The sequence below is a fragment of the Cervus canadensis genome, chromosome 11, assembly GCF_019320065.1.
Source record: "Cervus canadensis isolate Bull #8, Minnesota chromosome 11, ASM1932006v1, whole genome shotgun sequence".
Taxonomy (NCBI): domain Eukaryota; kingdom Metazoa; phylum Chordata; class Mammalia; order Artiodactyla; family Cervidae; genus Cervus; species Cervus canadensis.
The window spans coordinates 46,177,353-46,202,602 of NC_057396.1; the positions used below are offsets into that span (position 1 = coordinate 46,177,353).

At 37.4% G+C, this 25,250-nt stretch overlaps 1 protein-coding gene and 1 pseudogene across 1 annotated transcript; one reads left to right on the forward strand and one right to left on the reverse strand.

The window, feature by feature from the left end:
• Nucleotides 1-11,112: 11,112 nt before the first annotated feature.
• LOC122450588 (olfactory receptor 52B4-like) lies at nt 11,113-12,057 on the reverse strand. Its single transcript, XM_043482963.1, has one exon. The coding sequence runs from the start codon at nt 12,055-12,057 to the stop codon at nt 11,113-11,115; it is 945 nt and encodes a 314-aa protein (XP_043338898.1).
• Nucleotides 12,058-15,520: 3,463 nt separating this feature from the next.
• Nucleotides 15,521-16,105, forward strand: LOC122450605 (annotated as a pseudogene).
• Nucleotides 16,106-25,250: the final 9,145 nt, after the last annotated feature.

A 25,250-nucleotide genomic window follows, 5' to 3' on the forward strand; every position in this document is an offset into this window, starting at 1 on the left:
AGGTAGCTATGTCCTATTGTTTTGACTACAGAATAAAGAGTAGGATAGTATCACATGAGTTTCGAAATTGTTTTTGAAACCTCGTCAATATTTAATGTGTCCCTTGTCAGTTTCATCTAGGCAACAGTGATAAAATTCTGGTAAAGACTTAAAACACTTGTGCACCATGTATCCAGGCCAGCTGAAGGCTGAGGAGTTCATAATATAATCCTGTTATCTATTGTACTACGTAAGAAAGAGGAGTCACATGGAAGGAGGAGCAGTGGGCCCAAATTCTAAGAGCTAATGGAGAAGAAGAAAGAAAGGTTCAATTGTTTCAGTTTCTAGAAGAAACACAGGTGGTTTAGTGGACAGAGGTCTCTTTTCCCCCTGAATCAATATCCAAAATTGCTATTTGTAAAAGGAGCGATTTTATTCTGTGAAAGCCAAACTCAAGGGCTTACCCTTTTCTATGCTCTCTCTGACTATGACAAGTTGACTCCCACGTCCATCTGGGTTCTCAAGGGAGGAGCTTGGTGCAAAACTCAGGTAGTTGCAAATTCAGGAATGCATGAAATAATGAAGTATACTGATCAACAACTTTCAAGATCTGCATTCTTAATGGGGCATAACTGAAGATCCAGCACAAAGTAAGTCACAATCATTGTTCTCTGCCCTTCCAGAATTGATACTCCTCACCTCTGAATTTATTTACCAGATTGGGAAAATCCTCTCCTATTTTTATTCCTGTTACCTTCTAAGTAATGACTAAAATTGTCCTAAAAATATAATCATGGAGCAGAGTTATTAAATGGACTTGAATTTGAGATTGTTGTTGTTCAGTCGCTAAGTCATGTCCAACTCTTTGTGGCCTCATGGACCACACCATTACAGGCTTCCCTATCCTTTTCTGTTTCCCGGATTTGCTCAAACTCGTGTCCATTGTGTCGGTGATGCCATCCAACCATTTCATCCTCTCTCGCCCCCTTTTCCTCCTGCCCTCCATCCTTCCCAGCATCAGTCTTTGCCAATGAGTTGACTCTTCAGATCAAGTGGCCAAAGTATTGGAGCTTCAGCTTCAGCATCAATCCTTCCACAAATATTCAGGGTTGATTTCTTTTAGGATTGACTGATTTCCTCGCTGTCCAAGGGACACTCAAGAATCTTCTCTGGCACCACAGTTCAAAAGCATCAATTCTTCGATGCTCCGCCTTCTTTATGGTCCGACTCTCCCACCTGTACATGACTATCATAGAACTCAGTAGGTTTTGTAAACACTCTGTTAGCAATCCCTGAGACTCGCTGACAGTCTGCAGAAGTACCCCACATCTAGTAACACTTCCCAGTGCTCTTCAGGGTCATTAGACTCTTTGCTCTTTCAAAGCTGCTTTCTGCTCAACTGACCCACCCTTCCAACTGGACCACGTCCCTTTTCTTGACCACATACAGCTATTAACTTGTATCAGTTTTTGGGTAATTCATCATGTCTGACTTTTAAAATGACTTTACTACAATTTATTTATTTTAAAAATTTTTTATTTTTTTAAATTATGAAAGTATAACACATTTACAGGAGACTTGGGAAATACATGTAGTTCCTCTATATATTGCAATTATTTTTTTAAGTAGGTAAATTAAGATTTTAGTTGGAGTTTCAATATCAAACTCTCAAAACTTAATAGATTGAATATACAGAGAAGGAGAAGGATATAGTAGACCTGAAAGGCACTGTGAACCAATTCAACATAATTGAAATTTATGCAATTTTCACACACAATTTTTACAGTAGCATACAAATTCTATTCAAGTCCCTATAGACTGTAAACTTGGAGGCCCTGGAATATATCTAGGGACATAAAGCAAGGTGAAAAATTTCATGGTCTAAAACTATTGAAATCATACAGAGTCTGTTCTCTTATCACTGTGAAATTATGTTAGAAATCAACATTAAAAGATATTTGAAAATAACCCATATATTTTCAAATGTAATGTGACTTTTACCAAGAGAGATTTTTCGACTTAGCCATCGAAAGCCTCAATAAGTTAGACTGAAAAAAGCACCAAGGGTGATTGCAACAAAGAAAACATTTAAATGAGAAATTAGAATCAAAATGAGAAATTAATATTAAAGATACTTTAAATAAAATCCTTTGTATTTAGAAATTAAATATCTGCTTTTAATTGATGTGTGTATCTAAGAGGCCATAACAGGGAAAATTAGAAATTATTTGTAATAGAATAAAAATGAAAAGAGAATTTGCCAGAATTTGTTCCATGCAGCTGAAGCTGCTCAAAGCAATTAAATACAATATGGGGTCTTGAATAAGGTATGAAAACAAACAATGGACAGTATCATAAAATTTTGTGAAATTTGAACAAAATCTGTACCCCAGTTAATAATACAGTATCATTTGTTAATTTCCTGTTTTTATTTAAACAGCAAAGTATTTCTTTATATTCTCAAAGTTGGATTAGAATTTTCAAGCCTCATGTGAGTTTTTATTTTAAATCACTAAGATAATAAATTTTCTAGAATGTTAACAGTAATACTAGATGTCAAAATACATGGAACTATAAAGCTTTGAAAGAATATAAATTAGAAATCTAACATTCTATTCATACTAAGTCGAACAAGTGGAATCGAAATGTCATCAAAAGCCCAGAAATAAACCCAAGCCAAATAAATCCAATAACCCAATATGGTTATCTGATATTTGTCAAGGGAGCCAAGAAAACTCAATGGAAAAAAAACAGTCTCTTCAATAAAATGGTTAATAACTGGGATAATTAGATGTTCACATTTAAAAGAATAAAACTAGACCCATATTTTACACAACTCACAAACATTAAGTCAAGCATATTAAAGACTTAAATATTAGACCTGAAACCCTGAAACTCCTAGAATAAAATGCAGAAATAAAGCTCCTTGACGTGGGCCTTGACAATGATTTTTGTTGGACATGACACCCAAAGCACAAGCAAGAAAATTGAAAAAAAAAAGAAATGTCATAAATTTTTTTAGCTAGGCAAAATTCATAAATTTTCTAATATATATATATATTACACATGCTATATATATGGATATATGTATGTATATAAAAGCTCTCCTACTACTCTTGATAAAGGCTTGAGAAAGAACAACAACATCAAAAAGAGAAAGAGAAATTGGAAAACAAACTAAATGAAATGGGAGCACTGAATGTGAAATAGAAATAGTGAAACAAACTAGATAAAACTAAAAGATCATCATATAGTCCACTTGTTTTTAAACATGCTTGCTTATTAGAAACATATCTGGTGTTTTGTAGAAGAGTAGCAGTACCTGGACATTTGCATTTTTCAAAATATTTCAAGATAATCCTGATATGCGTCTGGACTTTAAAAAGTGATTATAAGTTTTCTATTAAATAGTAGCTTTAGTGAAATAGAATTGTATTATTTTCTGTTGACCGATCATGATACAATGATATTAAGTGAATAATAGTTGCATAATCACAATAGTAAAAGATATTTATCAGTTTTCACAATCAATAGCCCGACCAAAACAACAACAACAAAAGATAATTACAATTGCAAGCTGTAATGGAAACATAATTAATCTAATAATATAAAATAATTACATACAGTTTTGGGGGTGAAATAGAGGGATGTGGCAAGTGGAAGTGCATACATGCACATGTTTTCATCTGCCCAGCCCCATCTGTCTTTTGGTTGGTGCATTTAATCCATTTACAATTAAGATGATTATCAATATGCATAATCCCACTACCATTTTCTTAATTGTTTTGGGTTTATTTTGTGTAGGTCTTCTCCTTCTCTTGTGTTTCCTGCCTAAAGAAGTTCCTTTAGTACTTGTAAAGCTGGTTGGGTGTTGCTGAATTCTCTTAACTTTCACTTGTCTGGAAAGATTTTAATTTGTCCACCAAACCTGAGTGCGAGTCTTGCCGGGTAGAGTATTCTTGGTTGTAGTTCTTCCCTTTCTTCACTTTAAATATTAATTGTCTATAGCTTAAGCCAAAGTGGCTCTTTGTAATTGGTGATCTTTAGGTTTCAATTTCATAAACTTGAAGCAGTTACAAACCTAGATTTTGATTTGCTTGCCTAGGCTACCACAGCAACTAGCAAGGATTAGAATTTCAGGCTTTGTCTGTGGGTTCAATGTGCAGAGACAAGAATCTGTGATCTGAAAAGGTTTGTTTTACAAAAACTGGTTTCTGCAGTGGGATAGACATAATTAGGCAGATGAGAAAAATAAATAAACAAATAAATAAATATATCGTGCCATTTTCTTCTGGTTTGTGGAGTTTCTGTTGGAAATCATATTTACTTTTTGTGCAATAATAAATGAAATGGTTTATAATTTTGCTTTAAACCATTTGCTACTAGTATTTTAAAATGTGGTTTGTTTTTTAAACTTTTATTCTATAACCTTGCTAATCTATTTCAGTGTTGTATACTCAATCATTCCATCTGTTAATAATCTATTAATAAATAGTGGTTTATTAATAGTGAGCACCGAAGAAGTGTTTCTTTTGAATGGTGGTGTTGGAGAAGACTCTTGAGAGTCCCTTGAACTGCAGGGAGATCCAACCAGTCCATCCTAAAGGAAATCAATCCTGAATATTCATTGGAAAGACTGATGCTGAAGCTGAAACTCCAATACTTTGGCCACCTGACACGAAGAACTGACTCATTTGAAGAGACGCCGATGCTGGGAAAGATTGAAGGCAGGAGAAGGGGATGACAGAGGATGAGATGGTTGAATGGCATCACTGACTCAATGGACATGAGTTTGAGTAAACTCTGGGAGTTGGTGATAGACAGGGAGGCCTGGCGTGCTGCAGTCCATGGGGTCGCAAAGCGTTGGACACAACTGAGTGACTGAACTGAACTGAAATAGTGGTTTAAGTGTCCCTTTCCAACCTGAATATCTTTTATTTCATTTTTAATTGTGTATTTTCCATTCACTCAGTGAAGGACACCTTGATTGCTTCCAGGTTTTGGCAGTTATAACTAAAGCTGCTATAAATGACCATGCACCAGTTTTTGTGTGGATATACATTTTTAGTTCCTGTGGGTAAATACCAAGATGTGCAACTGCTGGACTGTTTGGTAAGAGTATGTTTAGTTTTGTAAGAAGCTGCTTGTCTTCCTAAGTGGCTGTACCGTTTTGAATTCCCACCAGCAATGAATGAGAATTCCTGTTACTATACATCCATGCCAGCATTTGCTGATCTCAATGTTTTGGATTTTCTCCATCTCATTAGGTGTGCAATGGCATCTCATTGTTGTTTTAATTTTCAGTTCTACAGTGATTATGATATCATTTTATCCCAAAAGTTACTACCAAATCCAATGTCATCTGGATTTTCTCTTCTGCTGTCCTTTAGGAGTTTTAGAATTTTGCATTTTCTATATAGTTTTTATATAGAAAATCCTAGAGGCTCCATTAAAAAACTATTAGAAATTATCAATGAATTTAGTAAAGTTGCAGGATACAAAGTCAACATATAAAAGACAGTTGCATTTTTATACACTAACAATGAACTATTTGAAAAAGAAATAAAACAATCATGCTCGCAATAGAAAAACAGTAAAATACTTAGGAATAGATCTCTCCAAGGATGTGAATATTTCTACACTGAAAACTCCAAAACTGTGGTAAAATAAGTTGAAGGAGACAAACAAATGGAAAGCTATCCTTGTTCATGGACCAGAAGAACTGATATAGTTAAAATGTCCATACTACAAAAAGCCATCCACAGTTTCTTTTCAATGCATTGAAATATTCCAATCACATTTTCCATGGAAACAGAAAAAAGCCCTAGAATTTGTATAAAACAAACAAAAAAAGACACAACATTGTGAAACAGTTATTAACCAATTAAAAAAATAAGTTTAAAGAAAGATAATACCAGGAAAAAAAGGATGCTGACTACCCATAGCAATCCTGAGGGGGAAAAAAAGACAAATAATTGTGGCAAGTCAATTCAATGGGGGAAATAGTCCTTTATCATGTACTGTGCTGGGAAAACTAGATAGCCACAGACAAAAGAAGAGAAACCTCTACTTTTCACTATATACAAAATTTTGGTCTAAATGGATCAAAACATAAACATAAGAGTTAAACCTATAAAAATCTTACAAGAAAGCAGTTATAAATTGTTATCGAGTCCTAGCTCACTCTGCTTGCTGCACAACAAGCCAATAAATCTAGAAAATTTGTTGAGGCAAGGAATAAACTTTATTCAGAAAGCCAGAAGACTGAGAAGATGGCAGACTAATATCTCAAAATAATCATTTTATTTGGGGTCTGGATAACAGGTTCTTTTATAAAACAGAGTAGGGGAGGAGCTTAGGAAGTAAAGTAAAAAGGCCATTTTCCTTGCAACTGTCTCCTGGAATGGTCAGCCTCCAGGAAGGGATGGTGTTCAGGCAGAGGGGCAGGGTTCCTTGAGGCAGGCCATTATGTGTAGACAGTATCCTTTTAGTAAACAAAAGCAATGGGAAGCAAAGTAAAAAAATTAGGTATGATACCAAAGCACAAACAACACAACATAAAATTAGATAAATTCAACTTTATTAAAAGTGAAAACTTCTCTACTTAAAAGGACATTATTGAGAAAGTGAAGAGACAGTCCCTTGAATAGGAGAAAATATTTTCAAATTACATATCTGCTAAAGGTCTAGTATCTAGAATATATAATAACCATTATAATTCAACAACTAAAACAAATAGCTCAGTTAAAAACTATATGATTCCATTTGTGGGGCATTTTGGAAAAGGCAAAATGTAAGCATAGAAAACAGATAAAAGGCTCCCAGGGTTAGTGAGAATAGTTGACTAGGAAGGGGAACCTGGGTGTGTTTTCGTAGGATGATGGAACTGAATATTTTAACTGCTAAGTCACTTCAGTTGTGTGCGACTCTTTGTGATCCAATGGGCAATAGCCCACCAGGCTCCTCTGTCCGTGGGATTCTCCAGGCAAGAATACTGTAGTAGTTTGCTGTGCCCTCCTCCAGGAGATCTTCCTGACCCAGGAATCAAACCTGGTCTCTTATGTCTCCTGTATTGGCAGGCAGGTTCTTTACCGCTAGCACCACCTGGGAAGCCCCTCGCACAGCTGAGGTGCATATCAAAGGAATGATTTCAGTAAGCCCAGACTTTTGCATCTTCCCTTATATAGAAGAGCACTAAATTCCTTACCTCGAGGTAACTGTTTTTTTTTTTTTAAATCAACAGTAATTTTTTGAGGTTCCTGACTACCTACCCTTAGTTACAAAACTTCTATATACCCTGGCTCCTCCCCTCGCTTCCTTGGAGGAGTTTCTCAGAACTATCTGGAAACCTGACTCCTGGGTTGCAGTCCTCATTTTGCCTCAAATAAAGATTAACTCCAAACGTTGTACAAATATTTTTCAACATTTAAAGCCAATAAAAATATAATTTAATTGAAAATGGTATCTTACCTTTGCATATTGCTATTGGATTTTATTCAGTTTATGTAAATGATGAATTATCTTACAATTTATAAATTGTATATTTAAAAATTTTTTGTTCATAAAAAAATATTCAACCTGACTGTGATCCAGTTGCTCATATATGTAGTAAAAATTTTCAGAGTCTGTTTTTATTTTACAGTGTACATCAAGGACACAAGATATAGCAGATGTTTATTAATGCTTATGTTCATAACAATTTTATATTTATCTTTACACTTTATATTATATATATATTATAAATATATTTATATTTATACTGTCAGTTACACAGATGTAAATATTCACAAAGAATCCACTAGTTTGCTAGAACACAGTATGCCATGTAGCAGTATATTATACAAAGATTTATATAAACCTTAACATTCAAAATTCAAAACATTCAAAAAATTTTTGGGCTCCAAAATCATGGCAAATGGTGGCTGCAGCCGTGAAATTAAAAGATGCTTGCTCTTTGGTATTTTTTTTTTCATTTATTTTTATTAGTTGGAGGCTGATTACTTTACAATATTGTAGTGGTTTTTGTCATACATTGACATGAATCAGCCATGGATTTACATGTATTCCCCATCCCGATAAGAAAAGTTATGACCAACCTAGACAGCATATTAAAAAGTAGAGACATTACTTTGCCAACAAAGATCCATCTAGTCAAAGCTATGGTTTTTCCAGTAGTCATGTATGGATGTAAGAGTTGGACTATAAAGAAAGCTGAGCACCAAAGAAGTTGTGGTTTTGAACTATGATGTTGGAGAAGACTCTTGAGAGTCCCTTGGACTGCAAGGAGATCCAACCAGTCCATCCTAAAGGAGATCAGTCCTGGGGGTTCATAGGAAGGACTGATGCTGAAACCGAAACTCCAATACTTTGGCCACCTCATGTGAAGAGTTGACTCATTGGAAAAGACCCTGAGGCTGGGAAAGATTGAGGGCAGGAGGAGAAGGGGACGACAAAGGATGAGATGGTTGGATGGTATCACTGACTCTGTGGACGTGGGTTTGTGTGGACTCCGGGAGCTGGTGATGGACAAGGAGGCCTGGCGTGCTGTGGTTCATGGGGTCGCAAAGAGTCGGACACGACTGAGCGACTGAACTGAACTGAACTGAAAGTGAATCTTTGTTATTTTGTCTTTTAAAATCAGCAGACGTTTTAAAAACACTGACCATAATTATTCAAATGCTAATTAAGTAGAAACCAAACATTAAAATAATGTTAGTTTTGTTTGATTTTTAAACACTTTAAGGCACAGTAGGAAAACAGTGGGAAAAGAAAAATCAAAGGAAAAGAGTCATATTTCAACCACTTAAGGAAGCATGTGTAAACTAAAAATAGTGGATAGGAAAAATGAGGAAATGGATAGGAAAATGTTTTAATAAGCATTACTTTCTCAGACAACTGAAAAATTTGAAATATACTGCAAGTTAATAAAAGTCAAATGGCTAGGTGAATTATGGTTCTTCCATGAACTGATTTATTTTATAACCAGCTAAAATTGTTAAAACTATATTATAAATAATTATAAGTATATGTATGTAAAATATAAACAGATTTCACATAGATTGTTTGTAATCTATATGAAATATAGTTTTGGATATGTAAGTTCACTCAGTTGTATCTGACTCTGCAATCCTGTGGACTGCAGCACGCCAGGCTTCCCTGTCCATCTTATCTTTTTGCTTTTTCATGCTGTTCATGGGGTTCTCAAGGCAATAATACTGAAGTGGTTTGCCATTCCCTTCTCCAGTGTTTTGTCAGAACTCTCCACCATGACCTGTCCATCTTGGATGGCCATACACGGCATGGCTCATAGTTTCATTGAGTTAGACATGTAAAAATATGTGTAAAAATCAAAGAAAAAAAGGTGAACCACAGTGGCTAATGCAATATGTGTAACTTCTTTATGTATTTCATTATCTATGATCATTTATCTATCTCAGATGATATAATGGACACTTAGGAAGTTATATTTAGAGAATGCTGAGCCTGCTCTTGATTGGGAAATGAACAGTAAATAAAAAATTACATATGAGAAATGCTTTTTGAAAAGAGTATGGCTTTTAAAAATGCTTTTTGACAAGACTGCTGGCTAAATTATAGTACATCTTTGTATAAAAACAATGGAAATATGATCAAAATGCCTGCAGAAGTGTATAGTTGGGTTTTTTTTTTTACTTTTATTTTTTACAGTTGGTTTTTAAAGAATTTTTTTGAGAGTTATATTTATTTGGCAGGAATTTTTAGGACTTCAAGCCTGAGGAGGCAGTGTGTCAAATAACCCTGAGAGGACTGCTCGGAGGAGGCAAGGTTGGAGGAAGCCAGGTTATATAGAAGTTTTGCAACCAAGAGCAGGTGGTCTGAATGACAAAAGATTAATTAAAAATTTATTTATTTATTTAAAAATTAATTAATTAATTAAATTAAAAAATTAATTTAAAAACCCAGATATACCAAGTTAAGGAATTTAGTGCTTGTCTATGTATGGGAAGATGCAAGAGTCTGGGCTTGCTGAAATCATTCCTTTGATATACAGCTCAGTTATCTGAAGCCACCATCCTGTGTTTTCATATCCTGAGTTTTCTCAGGGCTCATCAGCTCACCATCCCTGGTTGCAATTGCTAATGACTAGAGGTGTACAATTTATCATAGGCATATGTCTACATTACTTTGCTAAGTGAGAAAGGTACATTCTGGAATAGTAGGTGGAATATAGTCCAAATAAAAAAATTATTTACCCGCACACAAATACACCATAGAAAACATATAGCAATCTTTTGTAAAATATTAGCAGTTATTATCTCCATTTTATAAGAAATAAGTAATTTTATACAGTTTTTATTTCTAATATATTGTCTGATGTGGGATGAGGGAGAATTTTCAAGAATGAGAGCTGTTTGACTGTGTGAAATATTTCTTATGTATCATGTAGAATGAATATTGACCATTGAATTCGGTAGGGTAGAGGTCACTGTAACATACATGCAACATTAAGGGCAAATGATTGGTATGAGATTAAAAAAATAGAAAAGTATCGAAACCTGAATACATAGAGAGAGCTCTTTCAGGTGTTTTTCTCTGATGGAAACAGAGAAAGAAGAAGGAGAAGGAAAGGGGGAAGAGGAAAAGGAGATAAGAAAGAGGAGGAGGAGCAAGAGGAGGAAAAGAAGGGATACAGAGGAAAAGCAATGGGGAAATATATGGATGCCAGAGGTTTTTGCATGCTTCTTTCCCTCCTTCCCTCCCTCTGAAACTTTCCTTTCCTTCCTCTCTTCCTTCTCTGTCCTTTCTCCCTCCCTCCTCTGAACCTCGTTTCCTCCCTCCCTTCCTTCTGATAGAACAAGTAACAGAATGAATGTGGGTAGAGGTGAGCCTGTGAAAATTAAAACCTTGTGATAGAGCAGACAGAGGGAAGAATGTATACAGCCATGCCCCAAAGTAGATAAGAGAAAGAAGAACTGCATCATTATGTCAAGGCATGCAACAAACCAGGAAAGTATAATCTAGCGATTATCCATAATTTATCTTTTTCCAAATACCTATCTAGAGTAAGAATGAAGTAAGAAGGTGAGCTGGTTTATTTTTCAGACTCTGAGTGAGAAATGTTGAGAAAACAGTATTTTGCTTCCATTTCCAAAGTCATATCTTTTTTTGACACAAAACCTGAGATACCTGGTCCCGGATCTGTTTAGTTTTGATCCCATAAATGATGGGATTCAACATAGTAGGAGCCAGAATGCAGACATTGGCCAGTAAGATATGGACATGGGGTAAGATATGATGTGCAAATCGAGGCGTGAAAGCTGAGAAGATCCCAGGTCCATAAAAGAGTATGATGACACAGACATGGGAGCCACATGTATTGAGAGTTTTGTGGCGAGCATCTCGAGAAGGGATGCGGAAGACAGCACGGAGAATAAGCATATATGATACAAATATTAGCACAACATCTAAGGTCACTGTTGACAATAGGACAAAAAATCCATACCAGAAGTTTACTCGTATGTCATCACAGGAAAATTTGGCCACGGCGATGTGTTCACAAACAGTGGTTGGAAAAATGTTACTTTTACAAAAAGTTAGCCTTTTCAGAAGAAATATTATTGGGAAAATTGTGCCATAACTTCTCAAAAAGATAGTCACACCGATTTTCCCTATCAGTGTATGTGTAAGAATAGTGGTGTATCTCAGTGGGTAGCATATGGCAATGTAGCGGTCAAATGCCATCACCAACAAGATCCCTGACTCTGAGATGAAGGTGGAATGGATGAAGAAGAGTTGAGTGATGCAGCGATCCAGGGAGATCTCCCTCGCATTGAACCAGAAGATGGCCAAAGCCTGAGGGACTGTGCATGTGGAGAGGACAAGGTCTGCTCCAGACAGCATGCAGAGGAAGAGGTACATGGGTTCATGGAGGTTGCGCTTTGTGAGGATAATGAAGATGAGCAGGCTGTTCCCAAGCAGGGCGATGACATAGGACATGAAGAAGGGGATGGAGATCCACACATGCTGGTCCTCAAGGCCAGGGATGCCCACAAAGTAGAAGACTGTGTGGCTAACACCGGTATGGTTAAAGGAAGTCATACCTGGAGCAGAGTACTGGGACCTCACCCCCTGTTAACAGACACAATCAAAATTTCAGACTGTACTCAGAGTTCATAGCATTTATCTGATTCTTTTCCACAGTGAGTGAGCCAGGAACAATATAGGATGAGAAGATGAACAAGATATTATCTGTAAATGAGGTAATAATCTCACAGAGAAATGAATGTTTATATAGTTAAAGAAAATTATATGATAAAGATAACAGTGGTACCAAGAAAAAATACTAGGGGAACCAGATGGAATGAATAATTCAGTCTATTTGGCTATGGGATGTCATTGGATGGAGGTCAATTAGGTGGGGAATGACATGAAGTCTTTTGGGAGTTTAAGGATAAGCTTCTGTCATAGAAATATTTAATGCATTTAAATATTTTTAACTCATTAAATATTTTAAACAGTTTGCCACCCTGTATGGTTGTGTGATCACATCTATATGCAATGGTAAAAAGATAGAAGCAAAGTATTTCGGCTGTGATTACAAGTTAAGGAGCTTGGATGCTATCCTCGGAGGAGTTTATTATTATGAGTTTTTAAATTGGAGAAGATTAGATATCACTCTGCTTACTTAACACCAAACAAAGGTCTTAATATTTTCAAATGTCTGATTTGGTTCCCCCAAACAGATTAGTCTTGATGCTGTAATTTTCTTCCCTTCCCCAAAGTTTATACCATATCAGTAAATAACTTACTTACGTGCTTCAAATGCAGTCTTCATAGAATACAATGTGATGAATCAAGGAGGACTCTGAGAGTTGGACATCAGGGAGCAGAGATTTTTATGCATTTGCCTGAAGACTCCAGGGGAGGCTGTTGCCCCAAGGAACCCAGATTTAGAGCTGTATTTCTAACACCCTTTCCATTGTATCCACATGAGTAAAGTTATTATGGTTCTCTGCATCTGTCAAAACCAATCCCTTCTCCACAACTTTTCATCATTGAATTGGGTGTGTACATATATTATTTTCAATAAATAAGATATTTATGTCATTATGAAGTAGAGCAGGACCATATGGTCCTTGCCCCCCTCCCATGTCCTCTGTCTTCCTTTTGCCTGCAGAAAACCTTAATCAAAGAATAAATTTAATCAGAAAAGTGAGAAATGCTAAAACAAAGGAAAACTGTCTAAGGCGACTAATAATAATGTAGTCATCAAGCATAGTCAAGGACCTTCAGTTCTTTCTCAAGGGCTGTAGATAATCTGAGCCATATCCTGTGAGCTGTCTTATAGATACTAAAACCTGAGGTAGAGAAATTACCTACATATTCAGCAGAATGTACCCAGGACATGAGCTTCCACAATTCTGAGAACTGACCACAAAGAAATTGGAACAAATGGACCCTGGAACTGAAGATTAACTGTACCTAAAACATTCAAGATGATGCTGGTCAGACCATTGTGACTATGCTATTTCTGCATGTAACGCCACACCCCCACACCCCCATCCCCTGCGCCTGCCTGTCTATAAATTCTCTCACCCCCTGCTTGTCAGTGGGGGGAGTTGACCTTTGGACAGATGTCTGCCACCCCTCTCCCCCAGTTGCAGGCATCTGAAATAAAGCAACTTTCCTTTCCATCAATCTGGCCTGTTTACTGGCTTTTGAGCAATGAGCAGCCAGACCCCACAGCACCAGTCCTTCCAACGAATATTCAGAGTTGATTTCCTTCAGGATTGACTGGTTTGACCTCCTTGCTGTCCAAGGGACTCTCTAGAGTCTTCTCCAGCACCACAGTTCGAAAGCATCAGTCCTTCGGTGATCAGCCTTATTTATGGTCAAAATTATTAAAACACATAAAAGTTACATTAATAAATTATAAATTCCTGTAAAACTTTCATTTAGATTCAGCCACTATTTGTATTTGGCCACATTTCCCTACCTCTTTGCCTCCTTCCCATACCCCCGCCCCCTCTGCCCCTGGCCCTGTCTCTCTCTCATTCTTAGTCTGATTTTTTTGTTGTGCTATTTAGCAAAATATGCAGTGTCATGACCCTCAGTCTCCAAATATTTAGCAGTGATTTCTTAAGGATAATCTCATAGCAGTGCAATGACCAAATCACAATATTTCACACTGATACAACACTATAATCCAAAATATAGAACATAGTCAAAATTCACCAATTTTCCACAAATTCTTCTTCAGAGTGATTATTATTTTTCTTATCAGATTTATATATTATATCAAATTGTCACATACTTACTTTCCTTCCCGAGGAAGGAGAGTCCAGTCAAGTGACATCCCAGGGACTGTTAATGTCCAGTCAAGTTCCAGAAACCTCTGCTATGAGTCAGTCTTTGGTGGACATCACACCATCTGAAGGGCTTTGTATGTCACAGATCTCTGGGCTCCATTCCCAGATTTTCTCATTTTGTGGTGTGGAGTCCAAAGTTGCCTTTTTCACATATTCCAGGTTGATGTTAATGCTCTGGGTCTGGGATTCACACTTCAAAAAGGCTGAGTGTGTTTACTGAGATTGCAATGTGACAATCACTATGTTGATGGAGGCACAGGGATATAAAATCTTTGGCTTTCTAAGTGGATGTTTTTCCTGCACCATTTTGAAAAAACGGGAGTGTCTCTCCTTACTGTTTCGTGTCTTATTTATAACTTTAATGTCTATATCCTCTGCTAGGTCAACGGTGCAAAGTAACACAAGAAATGGAACAAAAAATTGCTATATTTCATCATAGAGTGGTCAGACAGAGCTCTCCTTGAAGACATGGGAAAGACAGTGGAGGCTACTCCAGTTCTTGGAGAATCATCATGAATACAAGAAAATCAAATGGAGGATGTGCAGTGTTGTAACTCCTGCAAACACTATCAGGAGGGATGTTTTCCAGGAATCACTTTTTACACTGGTGAATCATTTTATTACTTACAGGAAAAACTATCTGTATCCTCTCATGATCGATAGTTACAATTCTAGAGTATCAATTATAGGAAAGAAATAGAAAACAACACTTGTAATTTTATGCATAATTGAATTAAGTGTAAGCTTGGACATTTCAAACATGTTTTTCACATGCATGTTCTCAGGTCACTGGATGGAGCTGGTGACAAGCTTGGGAGTAGTCTAGGTATTTTGCCTAATATCAATAGTAGCCCCACCCACAACTGAACCCAAGGGCTAAGTGGAGATTTCAAAACACACCCATGGGGTAGCCACACCCTTTTGGAAAATTACATTTTTAGGTGATAATCACCAGATTGTTCTGATGCCTGGACTGATCCTCTAGTTAGAGCCCACTATTCAAATCCAATTACTCAAGAGTTAACCCAATTATCAATCAAAAGTTCTCCTCCCACCTGGGGTAGGTGACAATCTGTTCTTTGACACTAGATTAGTCTGAAGAACTTGACCTAGGCTGACTTCTCCCTGGCTTCTGAGTCCTTCAAGAGACTCTAAGCCCACCCATCAGCCTGTAGTTCCAAGTGGCCAACATAATGTCATCCTCCACACTCAGGGTGGCTGTGGTCTGTATGAGCAACATGAACAGGAACATGGAAGCCCACAGCATTCTCAAGAAGAAGGGATTCAACGTCAGGTCTTTTAGAATGGGATCCTGAGTGACACTGCCAGGACTGGCACCCAGCCTCCCTGTGGTATATGATTTCTCCACCACATATGAGCAGATGTGCAAGGACCTTCTCTGCAAAAACAGAATGCACTACAGGAGCAATGGTGTGTTACAGATCTTGGAAAGAAATGAGAGAATCAAACCTGGCCCTGAAAGATTTCAAGAGTGCAGAGATCCCTTTGATGTCATCTTCACTTGTGCTGAGAGAGTATATAAAATGGTGGTGAAAGATCTGTGTGCTAGAGAACAGAAGGCCTGGCAGCCTGTGCATGTGATCAATGTGGAAGTAGAGGACACCCTGGAGGCAGCCACACTTGGAGCTCTGATCATCTGTGACCTCTGCCAGGGTCTCCAGCAGGAGGACGATATGCAAAGCAGTCTGCCTAAGCTGCTCCAGGCAGCGAAGAAGAAAACAGGCAAGAGCTTTCTGCACACTATCTGCTTCTACTGAAGATCTTGGCTGGATTCAGTTCCTTTGTTGGTAAGAACTTGTGCCTGGACTTTTGGGCTAGCTGGTATTTTCTGTGAGAAGAGTCTTCTAAGCCCTTTTAACTCAAAACCATCTGCATTATTTTTTTCAGGTATACCCCACCCAGAGAAGGAAGTGGAAGAGAACATCATTGCATGGCACAGGAAACGTGGAATACCAGCAGACGTCTGAATGCTTTCAATTGGATAGATGATGGTGTGGGTACTCAATCTGGAAGCTCACATGGCTCTGCAAGGAATTTAACCTTGAGGGCTCCCTTTTCCCGATGGACAAACCAAGGCTGATCACGCAGTGCCAGACAAGTGATGTGTTAGATATTCCAGCAATACAAAACAAACAAAAAACATTTTCTACTCCATTTATTTATAGTGATAAAAATTTCCTTTTTCTCTTTTGGAGTGGTATACAAATGTGAATTCCTTTTTTTTTTTTTAAGTGAGATAGGATTGCATTGAATGTTTGAACTTAGAAATATGTTGTTTTTAGGTTGAATCTTCTTTCACTAATGCTGACTTCCATAGAAACTCAGGATAGATAGCTGGTGGCTTTTATTAGTAAAATCCTGGCATGATCTGTTCAATTAAATAGCTCATTAAGTAAAATAAAGTGAAATAAAACCTCTAATTTGGTTTTTTGAAAAAATAAACAAAATTGCCAAACCATTAGCAAGACTCATTAAGAAACAAAGAGAGAAGAACCAAATTAACAAAATTAGAAATGAAAATGGAGAGATCACAACAGACAACACTGAAATACAAAGGATCATAAGAGACTACTACCAGCAGCTCTATGCCAATAAAATGGACAACTTGGATGAAATGGACAAATTCTTAGAAAAGTATAACTTTCCAAAACTGAACCAGAAGGAAATAGAAGATCTTAACAGACCCATCACAAGCAAGGAAATCGAAACTGTAATCAAAAATCTTCCAGCAAACAAAAGCCCAGGACCAGATGGCTTCACAGCTGAATTCTACCAAAAATTTAGAGAAGAGCTAACACCTATCCTACTCAAACTCTTCCAGAAAATTGCAGAAGAAGATAAACTTCCAAACTCATTCTATGAGGCCAACATCACCCTAATTCCAAAGCCAGACAAAGATGCCACAAAAAAGAAAGCTATAGGCCAATATCACTGATGAACATAGATGCAAAAATCCTTAACAAAATTCTAGCAAACAGAATCCAACAACATATTAAAAAGATCATACATCATGACCAAGTGGGCTTTATCCCAGGAATGCAAGGATTCTTTAATATCCGCAAATCAATCAATGTATACACCACATTAACAAATTGAAAGATAAAAACCATATGATTATCTCAATAGATGCAGAGAAAGCCTTTGACAAAATTCAACACTCATTTATGATTAAAACTCTCCAAAAAGCAGGAATAGAAGGAACATACCTCAACATAATAAAAGCTATATATGACAAACCACAGCAAGCATCACCCTCAATGGTGAAAAATTGAAAGCATTTCCCCTGAAATCAGGAACAAGACAAGGGTGCCCACTCTCATCACTACTATTCAACATAGTGTTGGAATTTTTGGCCACAGCAATCAGAGCAGAAAAAGAAGTAAAAGAATCCAGATAGGAAAAGAAGAAGTGAAACTCTCACTGTTTGCAGATGACATGATCCTCTACATAGAAAACCCTAAAGACTCTACCAGAAAATTACTAGAGCTAATCAATGAATATAGTAAAGTTGCAGGATATAAAATTAACACACAGAAATCCCTTGCATTCCTATATACTAACAATGAGAAAACAGAAAGAGAAATTAAGGAAACAATACCATTCACCATTGCAACAAAAAGAATAAAATACTTAGGAGTATATCTACCTAAAGAAACAAAAGACCTATACATAGAAAACTATAAAACACTGATGAAAGAAATCAAAGAGGACACAAACAGATGGAGAAATATACCGTGTTCATGGATTGGAAGAATCAACATTGTCAAAGTGACTATACTACTCAAAGCAATCTATAGATTCAATGCAATCCCTATCAAGCTACCAATGGTATTTTTCACAGAACTAGAACAAATAATTTCACAATTTGTATGGAAGTACAAAAAAACCTCGAATAGCCAAAGTAATCTTGAGAAAGAAGAATGGAACTGGAGGGATCAACCTGCCTGACTTCAGGCAGAGTCACAGTCATCAAGACAGTATGGTACTGGCACAAAGACAGAAATATAAATAAATGGAACAAAATAGAAAGCCCAGAGATAAATCCATGAACCTATGGACACCTTATCTTCAATAACCGAGGCAAGAATATACAATGGAAAAAAGACAACCTCTTTAACAAGTGGTGCTAGGAAAATTGGTCAACCACTTGTAAAAGAATGAAACTAGAACACTTTCTAACACCATACACAAAAATAAACTCAAAATGGATTAAAGATCTAAATGTAAGACCAGAAACTATAAAACTTCTAGAGGAGAACATAGGCAAAACACTCTCCGACATGAATCACAGCAGGATCCTCTATGACCCACCTCCCAGAATATTGGAAATAAAAGCAAAAATAAACAAATGGGACCTAATGAAACTTAAAAGCTTTTGCACTACAAAGGAAACTATAAGCAAGGTGAAAAGACAGCCCTCAGATTGGGAGAAAATAATAGCAAATGAAGAAACAGACAAAGGATTAATCTCAAAAATATACAAGCAACTCCTGCAGCTCAATTCCAGAAAAATAAATGACCCAATCAAAAAATGGGCCAAAGAACTAAACAGACATTTCTCCAAAGAAGACATACAGATGGCTAACAAACACATGAAAAGATGCTCAACATCACTCATTATCAGAGAAATGCAAATCAAAACCACAATGAGGTACCATTACACACCAGTCAGGATGGCTGCTATCCAAAAGTCTACAAGCAATAAATGCTGGAGAGGGTGTGGAGAAAAGGGAACCCTCTTACACTGTTGGTGGGAATGCAAACTAGTACAGCTGCTATGGAGAACAGTGTGGAGATTTCTTAAAAAACTGGAATTAGAACTGCCATATGACCCAGCAATCCCACTTCTGGGCATACACACTGAGGAAACCAGATCTGAAAGAGACATGTGCACCCCAATGTTCATCGCAGCACTGTTTATAATAGCCAGGACATGGAAGCAACCTAGATGCCCATCAGCAGATGAATGGATAAGGAAGCTGTGGTACATATACACCATGGAATATTACTCAGCCATTAAAAAGAATTCATTTGAATCAGTTCTAATGAGATGGATGAAACTGGAGCCCATTATACAGAGTGAAGTAAGCCAGAAAGATAAAGACCAATACAGTATACTAACACATATATATGGAATTTAGAAAGATGGTAATGATAACCCTATATGAAAAACAGAAAAAGAGACACAGATGTACAGAACAGGCTTTTGGACTCTGTGGGAGAAGGCGAGGGTGGGATGTTTTGAGAGAACAGCATCAAAACGTGTATATTATCAAGGGTGAAACAGATCACCAGCCCAGGTTGGATGCATGAGACAAGTGCTTGGGGCTGGTGCACTGGGAAGGCCCAGAGGGATCGGGTCGGGAGGGAGGTGGGAGGGAGGATCGGGATGGGGAATACATGTAAATCCATGGCTGATTCATGTCAATGTATGGCAAAAGCCACTACAATATTGTAAAGTAATAAGCCTCCAACTAATAAAAATAAATGGAAAAAAAATTTTTTTAATAAATAAAATAATTAGACCCTCATATTAAAAAAAAGAAAGAAAGAAAGAAAGAAAATGTATCTTCTCATTTGTGATAGGGGATGGATCTTACCAACTGAGCCCTTTGGTTTCTTATTGTTCAAGGTATATAAATTCCACAGTATATATTCCACCACATAGAATATGTATATTCCACAAGATATAGGTCATCTGAGTTAAATTCACCTATTCCAGTCCATTTTAGTTCTTTGAGTCCTAAAATGTCGATCTTCATTCTTGCCATCTCCTGTTTGACCACTTCTAATTTACTTTGATTCATGGGCCTAATATTCTAGGTTCCTATGCAACACTGTTCTTTATAGCATTGAACTTTACTTCCATCACCAGTCACATCCACCACCAGGCGCTGTTTTTGCTTTGGCTCCGTCTCTTCATTCTTTCAGAGAAGGAAATGGCAACCCACTCCAGTATTCTTGCCTAAAGAATCCCGTGGACAGAGGAGCCTGGTGGGCTGCTGTCCATAGGGTCGCACAGAGTTGGACATGACTGAAGTGACTTAGCATGCATGCATGAACTGGAGAAGGAAATGGCAACCCACTCCAGTATTCTTGCCTGGAGAATCCCAGGGACAGAGGAGCCTGGTGGGCTGCCATTTATGGAGTGACACAGAGTCAGACACGACTGAAGTGACTTAGCAGCAGCAGCAGCTTCATTCTTTCTGGAGTTATTTCTCCACTGATCTCCAGTAGCATATTGGATACCTACTGACCTGGGGAGTTCATCTTTCAGTGTGCTATCTTTTTGCCTTTTCATACTGTTCATGGGGTTCTCAAGGCAAGAATGCTGAAGTGGTTTGCTATTCCCTTCTCCAGTGGACCACGTTTTGTCAGAACTCTCCACCATGACCTGTCCATCTTGCGTGGCCCTATATAGCAGGGCTTATAGTTTCATTGAGTTAGACTAGGCTGTAGTCCATGTGATCAGTTTGATTAGTTTTCTGTGAGTGTGGTTTCCATTCTATCTGCCCTCTGATGAAGAAGGATAAGAGGTCTATGGAAACTTCCTGTTGCAGAGACTGACTGTGGGGGGAACTGGGTCTTGTTCTGTTGGGTGAGGCCATGCTCAGTAAATCTTTAATCCAATTTTCTGTTGATGCATGGGGCTGTTTTCCCTCCCTGTTGTTTGACCTGAGACCAAATTATGGTGGAGGTAATGAAGATAATGGCAACCTCCTTCAAGAGGTCCTGTGCACACACTGCCACACTCAGTGCTCCTGACTCTGCAGAGGGCCACAACTGATCCATGCCTCCAGCAGAGACTCTTGGACACTCACAGGCAAGTCAGGATCAGTCTCTGTGGGGTCACAGCTCCTTTCTCCTGGGTCCCAGTGCACACAAGGCTTTGTTTGTGCCCTCCAAGAGTCTGTTTCCCCAGTCCTGTGTAAGTTCTGGGGTTCTGTGTTGGGGTTAATGACGACCTCCTCCAAGAGAACTTATGCCATACCCAGGTCTGCTGCACCCAGAGCCCCTGCCCCTGTGGCAGGCCACTGCAGGAGACACTCAAACACTCAAAGGCAGGTCTGGCTCAGTTTCTGTGGGTTCTCCTGGTTGCACAAGGTTTTGTTTGAGCCTTCCAAGTATCTTTGGTGGGTATGGGATTTGAGTCTAAATGCAATTTTGCCCCTTCTACTGTCTTGTTGGGGCTTCTCCCTTGGACGTGGGGTATATTTTTTTGGTGGGATCCAAAATTCTCCTGTCAATGGTTGTTCAGCAGTGAGTTGTAATTTTGGAGTTCTCACAGGAGAAGATGAGTGCAAGTGGGCCCAAAAGCTCATAGTCAACAACAGAGTCTGAAATGCAGTACCTGGATGCAATCTCAAAAATGACAGTGTGATCTCTGTTTGTTTCCAAGGCAAACCATTCAATATCACAGTGATCCAAGTCTATGCCTCAACCAGTAATACTGAAGAAGCTGAAGTTGAATGGTTATATGGAGACCTACAAGACCTTCCAGAACTAACACCCCAAAAGCATGTCCTTTTCATTATAGGGGACTGGAATGCAAAAGTAGGTAGTCAAGAGATACTTGGAGTAACAGACAAATTTGGCCTTGGAGTACAAATTGAAGCAGGGCAAAGGTTAATAGAGTTGTGCCAAGATAACACACTGAACATAGCAAACACCTTCTTCCAACAACACAAGAGAAGACTCTACACATGGACATCACCAGATGGTCAATACTGAAATCAGATTGATTGTATCCTTCACAGCCGATTTTGGGGAAGCTCTATACAGTCAGCAAAAACAAGACTGGGAGTGGACTGTGGCTCAGATCATGAACTCCTTATTGTCAAATTCAGACTTAAATTGAAGAAAGTAGGGAAAACCACTAGACCATTCTGGTATGACCTGAATCAAATCCCTTATGATTACACAGTGGAAGTGACAAATAGATTCAAGGGATTAGATCTGACAGAGCACCTGAAGAACTATGGACAGAGGTTTGTGACATTGTACAGGAGGCAGTGATCAAGACCATTGCCAGGAAAAAGAAATGCAAAAGGGCAAAATGGTTGTCTGAGGAAGCCCTACAAATAACTGAGAAAAAAAGAGAAGCTAAAGGCAAAAGAGAAAAGGACAGATATACCCATTTGAATGCAGAGTTCCAAAGAATAGCAAGGAGAGATAAGAAAGCCTTCCTCAGTGATCAATGCAAAGAAATAGAGGAAAACAATAAAATGGGAAAGACTAGAGATTTCTTCAAGAAAACTAAAGATACCAAGGGAACATTTCATGCAAAGATGGGCACAATAAAGGACAGAAATGGCATGAACCTAACAGAAGCAGAAGATATTAAGAAGACATGGCAATAATACACAGAAGAACTATACAAAAAAGAACTTCACAACCCAGATAATGGAAATTAAATAGAAAATGCAAAATTCTAAAACTCCTAAAGGACAACAGAAGAGAAAATCCAGATGACATTGAATTTGGTAGTAACTTTTGGGATAAAATGATATCATAATCACTGCAGAACTGAAAATTAAAACAACAATGAGAAGCCACTGCACACCTAATGAAATGGAGAAAATCCAAAATGTTGACAGCACCAAATGCCGGCATCGATGTATAGTAACAGGAATTCTCATTCATTGCTGGTGGGAATTCAAAACGGTACAGCCACTTAGGAAGACAAGCAGCTTCTTACAAAACTAAACATACTCTTACCATAGAGTCCAGCAGTTGCACATCTTGGTATTTACCCACACGAACTAAAAATGTATATCCACACAAAAACCGGTACACAGTCATTTACAGCAGCTTTAGTTATAATTGCCAAAACTTGGAAGCAATCATGGTGTCCTTCACCGAGTGAATGGAAAATACATAATTAAAAATGAAATAAAAGATATTCGGGTTGGAAAAGGACACTTAAACCACTATTTCAGTTTAGTCGCTCAGTCACATCTGACTCTTTGCAACCCCAGAGACTGCAGCACACCAGACCTCCCTGTCCATCACCAACTCCTGGAGTTTACTCAAACTCATGTCCATTGAGCCAATGGTGACATTCAACCATCTCATCCTCTGTTGTCCCCTTCTCCTCGTGCCTTCAATCTTTCCCAGCATTGGGGTCTTCTTAAGTGAATCAGTTCTTCAAATCAGATGACCAAAGTTTTGGAGTTTCAGTTTCAGCATCAGTCCTTCCAAAGAACACTCAGGACTGATCTCCTTTAGGATAGATTGGTTGGATATCCTTTGCAGTCCAAAGGACCCTCAAGAGTCTTCTCCAACACCACAGTTCAAAAGCATTACTTCTTTGGTGCTCACTATTAATAAGCCACTATTTATTAATAGATTATTAACAGATGGAATGATTGAGTATATAGAAAATGCTGACAATCCATACAACACTGAAGCAGATTTAGCAAGGTTATAGAATAAAAGTTTAAAAAACAAACTATATTTTTAAATACTAGTAGCAGGTAGTTTAAAGCAAAATAAACCATTTCATTTATTATAGCACAAAAGTAAGTATGATTTCCAACAAAAACTCTACAAGCCAGAAAAAAAAAAGGCACAATATATTTAAAGTGAAGAAAGGGAAGAACTACAATCAAGAATACTCTACCCGGCAAGACTTGCATTCAGGTTTGGTGGAGAAATTAAAATCTTTCCAGACAAGTGAGAGTTAAGAGAATTCAGCAACACCCAACCAGCTTTACAACAAGTACTAAAGGAACTTCTCTAGGCAGGAAACACAAGAGAAGGAGAAGACCTACACAAAATAAACCCAAAGCAATTAAGGAAATGGTAGTGGGATTATGCATATTGATAATCACCTTAATTATAAATGGATTAAAGCACCAACCAAAAGACAGATTGGCTGGGCAGATGAAAACATGTGCATGTATGCATTTCCACATACCACATTACTCTATTTCACCCCCAAAACTGTATGTAATTATTTTATATTGTTAGATTAATCATGTTTACATTACGGCTTGCAATTGTAATTATCTTTTATTTTTCTGTTTTCGTCTGGCTATTGATTGTGAAAACTGATAAACATCTTTACTATTGTGATTATGCAACTATTATTCACTTAATATCATTGTATCATGATTGGTCAACAGAAAATAATACAATTCTATTTCACTAAAACTACCATTTAATAGAAAAACTTGTAATCACTTTTTAAAGTCCAGATGCACATAAGGATTGTCTTGAAATATTTTGAAAAATACAAATGTCCAGGTACTGCTACTCTTCTACAAAACACCAGATGTGTTTCTAATAAGCAAGCATGTTTAAAAACAAGTGGACTATACGACGATCTTTTACTTTTATATAGTTTGTTTCACTTTTTCGATTTCATATTCAGTGCTCCCATTTTATTTAGTTTGTTTTCCAATTTCTCTGTCTCTTTTTGATGTTGTTGTTCTTTCTTAAGCCTTTATCAAGCATAGTAAGGAAGCTTTTATATACATACATATATCCATATATATAGCATGTGTAATACATATATTTTAGAAAATTTATGAATTTTTGCCTAGCTAAAAAAATTTATAACATTTCGATTCCACTTATTTGATTTAGTATAACTAGAATGTTAGACTTCTAATTTATATTCGTTCAAAGCTTTATAATCCCATGTATTTTGGCATCTAGTATTATTGTTAACATTATAGACAATTTATTATCTTAGTGATTTAAAACAAAAAAAAACAAACTTGAATGAGGCTTGAAAATTCTAATCCAATTTTGAGAATATAAAGAAATACTTTGCTGTTAAAAAAAACCCAGGAAATAAACAAGTGATACAGTATTATTAACTGAAGTACAGGTTTTGTTCATCAAATTTTGTACATCTTCCCTCATAGCTCAGTCGGTAAAGATTCTGCCTGCAAT

What these genes read in the sequence shown, in the direction of transcription:
- LOC122450588 (XM_043482963.1), bottom strand. Translation starts at nt 12,057, where the DNA reads ATGACTTCCTTTAACCATACCGGTGTTAGCCACACAGTCTTCTACTTT.